The 10537-nt window shown below is 39.4% G+C and overlaps 1 protein-coding gene and 1 long non-coding RNA gene across 3 annotated transcripts in view; one reads left to right on the forward strand and one right to left on the reverse strand.

The window, feature by feature from the left end:
* The window catches only part of LOC130273602 (collagen alpha-6(VI) chain-like), a 160814-nt gene extending 150536 nt beyond the window's left edge, over positions 1-10278 (reverse strand). The window contains exons 1-5 of the mRNA XM_056520681.1: positions 9551-10278; positions 7983-8570; positions 5664-6260; positions 4380-5000; positions 1474-2034 (exon numbers count right to left, since the gene is read on the reverse strand). Of these exons, the coding sequence (XP_056376656.1) occupies positions 1474-2034; positions 4380-5000; positions 5664-6260; positions 7983-8570; positions 9551-10178 (2995 nt within the window). The 5' untranslated portion in view covers positions 10179-10278. The remainder of the gene's footprint in view (positions 1-1473; positions 2035-4379; positions 5001-5663; positions 6261-7982; positions 8571-9550) is intronic.
* Positions 119-9055, forward strand: LOC130273603 (uncharacterized). 2 transcript variants are annotated; one of them, XR_008844059.1, is made up of 3 exons: positions 119-242; positions 8133-8274; positions 8357-9055. It is a non-coding gene; the product is annotated as an uncharacterized LOC130273603 (long non-coding RNA). The 2 variants fall into 2 exon arrangements; XR_008844058.1 differs by lacking the exon at positions 119-242 and adding an exon at positions 639-787.
* Positions 10279-10537: the final 259 nt, after the last annotated feature.

The following is a 10537-nucleotide window of genomic DNA, read 5'->3' on the forward strand; positions in this document are numbered from 1 at the left end:
CCGGCCGCAGTGATGTACTGCCTCGGCTGGTAATACGCTAAGTGCAATGTCATGTAAGGAGTCTGGGCCCTGCCTTCTACCTGCTGCCCAGGCCTGTTACATGACACTGCCCTCAGTCTATCACTGGCCAAGACGGGACATCGCGACGATAAGCTGATCGCAGTGTGACACTTCTGGCTTCAAGATACGGAAGAAGATTGGGACCAGAAGAAAGAAGACCAACATCGGGGGAGCAACAAAAGGTGAGTTACAGTTTATTTTATATTTTACAGCCCAGGCACAATGGATACATACAAAATTCAGCCGGATATCTGAATGTAAATGTATCGCAATACCCATTTTTGTAGTGTATATTTTTGTTTTTAAAGTATACGTTTAACATTTTGCTATATGTTTGTATTTGTTAGCTGTATTTGTTAGTTTTTACATGTTTTACACATATACATACAGCACATAATCACAGTTGTCCAAGGTGCAAAGTAGCAAAACACCTGCTGTGCAACGCCAAACACTTGCCCATAGCAACCAATCAGATCGCTTCATTCATTTTTCACAGGCCTTTTCTAAAATGAAAGAAGCGATCTGATTGGTTGCTATGGGCAACTGTCAACCTTCCCTCTGCACAAGTTTTGATAAATCTCCCCCATAGGAGGAGATTCATCAACATTTGTGCAGAGGAAAAGTCGGCCAGTTGCCCATAGCAACCAATTAGATGGCTTATTTTATGTGTTTAAGTGTATTGTTTATTACTAGGTCATGCTGGGACCTGTAGGGCCTCCATTTTACAGTAAGTGACGTTATTTTACTAAATTGAATGGGTGGGCAGATGATGGTAATGGATGTCACCAGCTGCTTCTGTCACCTCCACTGTGCTGATGACTGCCTCACACTGACACCATAGTATCAGTTGCCATGACTACCAAAGGGAATCGAGACTACCGATAAGATGTTAGGGCTGAATATTTTACATTTTTATCTACATTTTAGACCTGGTGGTTGTTGAGGGATCATGCCATGCTCATAAGTGATGTATTTGGTTTGCCTTAAGAAATTGTTTCATTCACTATCAGCATATGTTTACACAGAGGAATTTCAGTGCGGAATTCCAAAATTCCTCCGTAATTTACTGCAAAATTACTAGCAGAATTTCCATGGTGGACATGCTGCAGAAATTCTGCTGGAAATTCCACAGACTAGACTTATTTTTTATGAAATTCTGCAGCAGAATCCCATTGAAATCAATGGGGCTTGAATTTCAGCAGCCTCCTGTGTTTAAATTACACAGAATCCCACCAAAATCGGAATTACGAAATTCTGTCCAGCAAGCTTTGCCGAACAGAATTTCTGCAGAATTGCAGAAATTCCGCCATGTGAACATACCCTCAGCCTGTAAAGCAAAAAATAGTTTAAAAAAATGTTAATATCAATCTTTATAGTAAAAACATGCCAAAGCTTATTTTCCTGACAACCTACCTTCTGGTGTACATAGATCACGGACCAAATCATGCTTTATTAAATTCAAGGAATCAAAATTATCAACGAAAAATGTTTTGTCTTTGCTCCCAGCTATGTTTACCAACTCTTCCTGTACGGCATCTTTCACGCCAATCGCAAATATATTGATACCACTGCCTCTGATGCCCGCTGCTGCTTCCGTCACCTGATCTTGAGACTTTCCATCTGTAATGATAATCAAGGACTGGGGAACTTTATGAGGTCGCTCCCTTTCTGCTTTGGCAAAGAGGGCTTTCATTGATTTCAGAGCTTCCCCTGTGTTGGTGCCACCTCCCAACTGATCGATTTTTAATATTGCCGCCTTCAATGCCTTCTGATTGGTGTACTGATCGATAGTGAATTCAATCTGTGGCCTGTCAGAGTACTGCAGTACTCCAAAGCGCACTCTGTCTGCACCTATTTGAAACATGCTCATCAATTCAATCATAAAAGTTTTCATGTCGTCGAAATCCTCGGGGTATATGCTGCCAGAGCCATCAACAAGAAAATAAATATCAGCTTCTTCAGTATCGGTGCAACCTACATAAATGAAAGTTAGGAATGGTTACATCATCACAAAATAGAAACACAATAGGGGAGATTTATGAAAACCTGTCCAGAGCAAAAATTGCTGAGTTGCCCATCGGTACCAATCAGATCACTTCTTTCATTTTTTCTTCTTCAAAAATATAAGAAGCAATTTGATTGGTTGCTATGGGCAACTAAGCAACTTTTCCTCTGGACAGGTTTAGATAAATCTCCCCCAATATATATGACCTTATTTAAACTTAAAGGGGTATTCCACTGGCCAGCATTCAGAACATTTAGTTCTGAACGCTGTGTGCATGCTGGGGGGTTCGGCCACACCCCTGGTGACTTCACACCACGTCCCTTCAATGCAAGTCTATGGGAGGGGGCGTGGCGGCTGTCACACCTCCTCCCATAGACTTGCATTGAGGAGGCGTGATGTGACATCACCAGGGGCATGACCAACCCCCCACAGCACGCACACAGTGTTTGCAACTAAATGTTCTGAATGCTGGCCAGTGGAGTACCTCTTTAATATAAAGCCATAAACACCCTCTTACTCCCACAGTATGAAGAGGTACTTTTAATGTATTGACAGGTATTCCTAAAAGGGAACCTGTCAAATAGTACATGTTCTCCGATCTACTGTGGTGTCCCGGTACAGTATTGCATACAGTACCTAGTGTAGAGGTCCCCAAAGTCAGAGTAACTACGTTCAGGTAGGGTTCCTCAGGTGGGACAGCCCCTAGTCGCCTCTCCTAAAGTTTATCTTTAATAATAATAAATGTATATATTTAATAATTATATATATGTTCTTTGGTAATGTATAGTACTTACCTTGTTCAGCGTCGCAGGACCTTCGGTCATGTGACCATGCTAGTAACCTCTATGGTATGTTGCAGGACCTTAGGGGGTCCTTGGGTCACGTGTTACCCACAAATCTCTGTAATGGTGATTTACATCAGTATAGACCAATTAGCGGTAGTCCAGCCCCTGCCCATATAAGGGAGCTGCGTTCAATTATCGCTCTCTTGGGTTGCTGCTCTCCTGGATGCCGGACTAACAGGACGGTGCTACGCAACTTTCAAAGACACGCTAAGCCTCAAACACCTGCCGGCCTCAGCGGAACCAAAACCGTGAGTTCAAATCTAAATCCCCGCTAATGCTAGCGTGACTACTGGACCGCAAATAACCCCTAAATCCAGTGGAGCAACGCATAGTATCAAATGACTCTTAATGCTAAAGTCCCAACCTTTGTCAATCATCAAGCAAAAGCTGTTGTTATACCCAGAGTCTGTTGTAATATTGAAGCTTGCAGAAAACCTTCAGTAAACATTAATGCTGTTTCCGAAACTCTCCGGTTGTGGACAATCTATTCTTCTTATCTACCTCCCTATCGCTCTTGGGAAGGGTGGCGGTAGGAAAAGCTTTATTGAGGAGCCCACACCCTGGCGTCACGAATAGCAAGGGTTAAATAGCACCCTTTAATTACTGCACAGCTACACTCCCCATATCCTACATCCCCCAGGCTATCACACTACCAACATCATTTAACAAAGCATATTTATTTTTGTTGGAAAAGATTCAGCAGAACTTAAAAAATTTATGGATTGAAATCTCTGATCTTTCTATCATGAAGTGGCACAGCCCATTGGACTCCTTAACATGGAAAGATCAGAGATCTTAATCAATAATTTGCAACGTATACTAAATCTTTTCCCACAAAGCTATTTATCAATCTGCTCAGCCTGTTCTATAACATGCTGTCTATAGACTACATAGCAATGTTATGATGGCAGTTTCCCTTTAAGTTACAAGACAGAAATCAACAATTGTAAAGAACTTGGATTTTCTAATATTCTGAGCATGATATCTATATTCTGTAATACAAAGAATCCAGAAGAAAACATGGCTTTATTTATGTGTCTGCTGCCCACTTGCAGCTTTTTTTATGGATAAGCCATAAATGTTTAATAGATATGGGATCAAAACATTTGAAATAAACACGACTCACCAACCCACATCTGTAAAGAATAGATGTTCAGGTGGCTGTGCATGTGTTCATCTCTCTCCATTCACTTCTATGGGAGCCACGGAAACATCTGATCAGCCATGTACAGCTGTTTCCATACTTACTGGCACATTGGGATTTTTGGAGAGCCATGAATGAAATTGCCAAGCACTTTTCTTTCATCAAATTAGCAGATGCAAAACAAGAGGCCTGTTCATGGGCAAATGAGTGCAAGCCATTTTAGAAGTGTAGTCATACAGTATATGCAGTATATGAGTAAGATTTCCCTATATATTAAATCAGTGCGCAGGGTCTATTGTTATTCAAACAAGAGATTCTTTCTTACCATCTTTCAGAGTTCTTACAAGTGCTGGAGCGGCAAATGAATAACTAATAATTTCATTACAAAGATGCTTCTTCAACTTAAGTTCAATATTTGGAAGTTGTAAGAAAGACTCCACGTTGATGACGTGCTTTCTTGGTGGATGTGAAGCCATGATCCTCAAGTCCTTCTTTTCTGCATTTTGAAAGCCAACAGCAAACACTTCAACCCCTGATCTCCGGAGTTTTGTAGCAGGCTTTCTGAATTCATCAGCTGATTGGCCGTTAGTCATGACCACTGCAATTTGCTGTACCCCAAGGTGGGCCCTGCCACCATTTTCTTGTGTGAATAGTTCCTTTCGCAGAAAGTTCAGGGCAGCTCCAGTGTGTGCTGTTCCTCCTTTGTATGGCAGCTTTGTTATGTAGTCCAAAATTTCATACTTCTCATTGAACGTGTTCAATTTGAACTCCAATGTAGGCTCATTACTGTACAAAACCAAACCTACACGTACATTATTTAGGCCAATCTCCAATGCATTGATGACCTTATGGAGAAACACCCGTGTCAGTTGAAAGTTGATATCACCAATGCTACTTGATTCATCAATCAAGAAAACAATATCTGCAACAACCGCACTTGAGCAAACTAGATAAAGAGAGTAAAGAAAGATATTTAAGAGAAAGAAAACAGAACCAACAACATTTACTATAAATCATGTAAACCAATCAAACAGATTAAACAAATCAACATGTTCAGGTGTATAGGTGGCATGGGAACCAAGGCTATTGGCTCTAGCCAAGCATCCCCTCTCCTATCTAACAGCACACACAACAAATGTAATAATATCTTAAGAGATGTAAAAAAAAAAAACATTATGACTAAGGGTGTAACTGCACACTAAACAGTGCAATAAAATGGATTTCCCTCATTGACAATTAAGACCATATATTAGCTCTCCTCTACTCTGTAAGTCCTCTTAGCCATCAAGCAATGGTAGACTGTCTTCCGAAAGCATATCAGGGAAGAAGCTGGGTTTTCTTCTTCCTCCATTGCCATAGGTTATCTTTAACATCATAGATATTCAATTGATTATTTAAATACCTATTTAACCATAATATGCAATATGCTCAGGAAGCTGGGTAGGTCAGGTTCTGAGTAACCTTTTTCTTTTAGATAAGCCAACAGGCTGCAGACAATAAACAACGATCTTGGTGATCTGCACTCATTTGCTATGCCTTGTGGTTCTGGGCTATGGTGAATAAAACTTTTGTGTAGAAGAAAAACATCAATAAAAAAACTGAAGTTTACCTGCTGGCACCACTGCCTTTGGAGCAAACTGGAGCATTTCTTGTGTTACAATAATATTGACTACATCTTGTTGGATGTTTCGTATCCCCTGCAAGTCTTTCAATCTAAAAACAAATGGATCAGTTGCAATCTGTACTAATTCTTCCATGTCTGAATTGCGAATGCCAATTGCAATGGTGATGACACCAATCCTCTTCAGTCCTTCAGCATATGTTGTCACAACATCTCTAGATTTTGCAGAAGTAATAACAACTGCAAATTGGGGTATGCCTTGGTTAATTCGGCTCCCAGCCTCTTCCACAAAGAAAGTTGTGCGTAAGTAATCCAAGGCACTCCCAGTGTTCAGTGGACCACCTCTAAAAGCAATGCTTTTTATATGATCTAATGCTTGCTGTTTGGTGTCGTATGTGTTCAGCAAGAACTCAGTCTGGGCTGCTCCGCTGAACTGGGCAAGACCAACGCGGTATTTACTAATGCCAATATCAAGTAGTCCAGTTATCCTTGAAATAAATAGCTTTATCTGCTGGAAAACGGCACTTCCAATGCTAGAGGAAGAATCTACAAGGAAGACAACATCTGCAAAGCGTCTGGAGAAAGCTGAAAAGGTATAAACAATTATATATGTTACAATGTTGCATTGAGGTTGACATTGACATTTCACTAACTGCAGTTCTGTTATGTATTCCTGGCCTAAAAGTCTTACATCCTATATTCACAGCAAATCTCTGAGCACAGAGTAAGTAGTAGACCTAATAGATGTAATCACATTTCGTAGACTTGTTGCAGTAACTTCTATGATGTCAATCTGAACAGTCTAAAAGAAATCCACATGCTACAGAACTAACTCCACTAAAATGGAATAGATTTTTAGGTTACAGAAATGTCTGCAACAAATTTGCTAAACATACCCTAAGTCTCTGTATTAAAGGGGTACTCCGGTGGAAAACTTTTTTTTTTTTCTTTAAATCAACTGATGCCAGAAAGTTAAACAGATTTGTAAATTACTTCTATAAAAATGTTTTAATCCTTCCAGTACTTATTAGCGGCTGTATACTACAGAGGAAATTCTTTTCTTTTTGGATTTCTTTTCTGTCACGACCACAGTGCTCTCTGCTGACACCTCTATCCATGTCAGGAACTGTCCAGAGCAGTAGAAAATCCCCATAGAAAACATATGCTGCTCTGGACATTTTCTAAAATGGACAGACGTGTCAGCAGAGAGCACTGTGGTTGTGACGGAAATCCAAAAAGAAAAGAATTTCCTCTGTAGTATACAGCCGCTAATAAGTAATGGAAGGATTAAGAAGTTTTAATAGACGTAATTTACAAATCTGTTTAACTTTCTGGCATCAATTGATTTAAAAAAAAAAAGTTTTCAACTGGAGTACCCCTTTAAAGGGGTACTCCGGCCCTAATACATCTTATCCCCTATCCAAAGGATAGGGGAAAAGATGTCTGATTGCGAGGGTCCCGCCGCTGGGGACCCCCGCAGTCTGTCAATGCACACCCACCTTTTTGAGCTCTCCGCAGCGCTGGACGACCACGGGCCGGAGTATCAGGATGCCCCCTCCCATAGACTTGCATTGAGGGGCGATACTCTGGCCCAGTGGTCGTCACACTACACTCGGAGCCTCCAGCGCAAGTAAAGCACAGTCACAAGAAAATGATGTTCACCTATTCACATTTCCGTGTTTTGCTTAACAAGAACAGAAATATCAGAAAAAATCACAAAACAGAGGAACAGACACAGCGCTCTGTAATTATCATATGTAATTATCAAACGACCATAATACTGTTTGTGGCTACACAAAGAATTTGTGTGTCATGCAACCTTCCTGCTTTTATTGTACATTTCCTTTGTGACATTTGTTGGTCTCAGCATTTAAGTGCCTATATCTGAAGGCATTGGGTCTCTGGATACAGCTTGATCCTCTATTTGGACAGTAGCTATTTAGTGCCTATATCTTGAGGCCTTTGGTCCCTGAACCACAGGTTGGTCCATGATTTTAAAAGTGCATGGCTCCATACATGCAGGGTAATGCAGGGATCAGGTCTATCTACATGCAGGGCAATGCAGGGATCGGGTCTATCTATTATTTTTGATCTTATAAAATGTACAATAAAAGTTAGGTTTTAGTATTCCCCCACTAAATCGCATGCTTTCTAGTGCAACCAATAATCCATACTTACAAAATATCTATATATTATCTTACAACACTACCCACTATAAAGAAATGGCCTGATTTTTCCCTGTACATTTTACAGTTTATATTGAGATAAACCAGACTACAAAAAAAAAAAATATATATATATATACACCTTTCAGGTTTGTGATAATGCTGGAGCAAATATTATTTAGAAGTTTCCTGGTCACTTCTTCAGTTGAATCAAAATTTTCGAAAGAATGAAAGAACTTTCTACTTGGCTTGTTTGCAGCCTCCTTCAGCTCTCCAATGTCCTTAATATTAGGTCCAGTGACATACACTGAAATTCCCCTGGACTTAAGATCTCTAGCTGAATCTTTTACTTCATCAGAAGACTGGCCATAGGTGACCAAAACAAGGATCTGCGCAACATTTTCTGCTGCTCTGCTGCCGGCTGACTCAGTAAAGTAAGTGCTGTTGACAAATTTTAGGGCCCGTCCTGTATAGGTATTGCCATCTTTATATGACAAACTTTCTATCTTCTCTAAGATTTCACTCTTCAACGAATAATCATTCAACAAGAAAACAGTATTTGTCTCATCACTGTACTGGGCAAGGCCTATGCGGACTTTGTTGATGCCAACATCAAGGCTGGAAGCCAAGCCATAGACGAAATCCTTTACATCTGCAAAAGCATCTTCACTGATTTGGTTTGAACTCTCTACAAGGAAGACGATATCCGCCTGGTTAGCATTTCGGCAACCTGAAAGAGAATGGACATTGCAGTTGATAATATTTCAATTTTCTATTAAAGTAATTATAAAACACATAATAGTAGCCAAGGGAAAAGATGTAAAATAGACTTTCCATCTGTGCTTTTCCTGAATCATTTTTCAATATGATGTTCATTGTGTACTTGTCATATCACACATTTACACATGACATATACTCCATATGAACTTACTTACTAGAAATGAGTAGGGGTCAAATAAGATACATTGCTGACTAAATCTATAGATATATATTCTCTTCTGTGGTGTCTAATAGTTCTGATCTGTCTGAAGAAAATGTAAGAAAGTTCTGTATTATAGATCCCTTAGGCTTAACTCATGTTAAAGGAGCAGAATATTACTTTTCTTTACCTGTATTTTTGCATCAAGAACTTGAAAAAAGAATGGTGGTTCCAGCTCGCAGAAAAAAATCAAAAATAAAACTTAACGTTTAATATAGCATGTTAAAATCCGGTAATCCGGCTAAAAGGAGAAAGTGACATGCCACTCTAAAATGCAGTTGTAAACGCCGACGCGTCTGCGTTTACTCCTCCATTTTAGAGTGACGTGTCACTTTCTCCTTTTAGTCAGATTACCAGATTTTTTATAAAGAAATAAATCCTTGTATTTAAAATGGACATAAATCATTAGTAAATGTCATGTAACATGCACTTCTTAGCATAAATGTTGAACAAAATTTATACTAATTCAATGGTTATATTAAGCTTTTGATCTGACTTTATTACAGGTTGGTGCTTGTGACGGTTTTAGTTATTTTTAACTATATCATAGATACAAGATCTTGCAAATTTTATCCAGATGCTACAGATTTTTTATCATTTCCTTCCAGATGTTTACGATCAAGGGGTATAGACAACTGAAATAATACATGGCTAAAGCTGTGTCTAGAATTTCAACCCACAGGCTACAGATTAGGAAAAGGGAAGGAGATGAGAAGATAAAAACAATGTACCTTGAGCAATCTGACCAATCTTTCTGGTAGCCTCTTCTACTGTGGTGCATAGTACCTGAAGCATATTTTGGGAAATACCCTGTAAAGCTGTAAAGTCAGCCACGTTATAAACATGCTTATCATCTGGATCACTCGCTATTTCATTGAGTTCAGTCAAGGAGGCATCCTTTATACCAACGGCATATAAAGTGATTCCTGAATTTTTGACTCTGGTTGCTGGTTCCTTGATGTTGTCTTGAGATTGACCATCAGTTATTACAACTGCAATTTGCGGGATTCCATCTTTTGCTCTTCCTCCTGCACTTTCTGTAAAGTGATTTTCCAGCATGAACTTAAGACTTTCACCAGTTTTTGTCCCCCCACCTTTATACTTCAGATTTTGTATATAATATAGTACATCTTCCTTCTTGTCATAAGAGTTTAGGTAGAATTCTGTACGTGGCTCATCGCTGTACTGAATTAGGCCAATTCGTATGTTTTCTTGACTAACATCAAAACCATTTATCATGGTGTATAAGAACTCCTGCATGCTTTTGAAATTGTCTTCACCAATGCTCCAGGATCCATCAACCAGAAAAACAATGTCTGCAACATTTGCATCTTTGCACACTGAAAAATAAAAATGCATAAAGTACAGTAACTAGGTATAGGACTTATTCCAAATGGCCTCTAGGAAAAATGTTGACCAGTTAACCAACATAGATCAACCATGGCAGCCTTTACTAAGGAAAAAAGGAACCAATGTTAGTTTAGAAAAGGTTACAATAACTACCAGAAGGATGGAGGGATTCATTTAAAATTATTTATTTTCATATAAACATAGAAACTCTGAAGATTGCCAGAAAAAAAGACCACCTGGTCCATTTAGTCTGGCCTTACATTAGTTGCTATGAATTATTTCCTTAGGGATTCTGGAGGCCTCAAGTTTAAAATAATATAGATAAAGGCTACACAATGGTAAAGGTCTTACCAATTAGATAGGGGTGC

Source organism: Hyla sarda, chromosome 5 (genome assembly GCF_029499605.1).
Source record: "Hyla sarda isolate aHylSar1 chromosome 5, aHylSar1.hap1, whole genome shotgun sequence".
Taxonomy (NCBI): Eukaryota; Metazoa; Chordata; class Amphibia; order Anura; family Hylidae; genus Hyla; species Hyla sarda.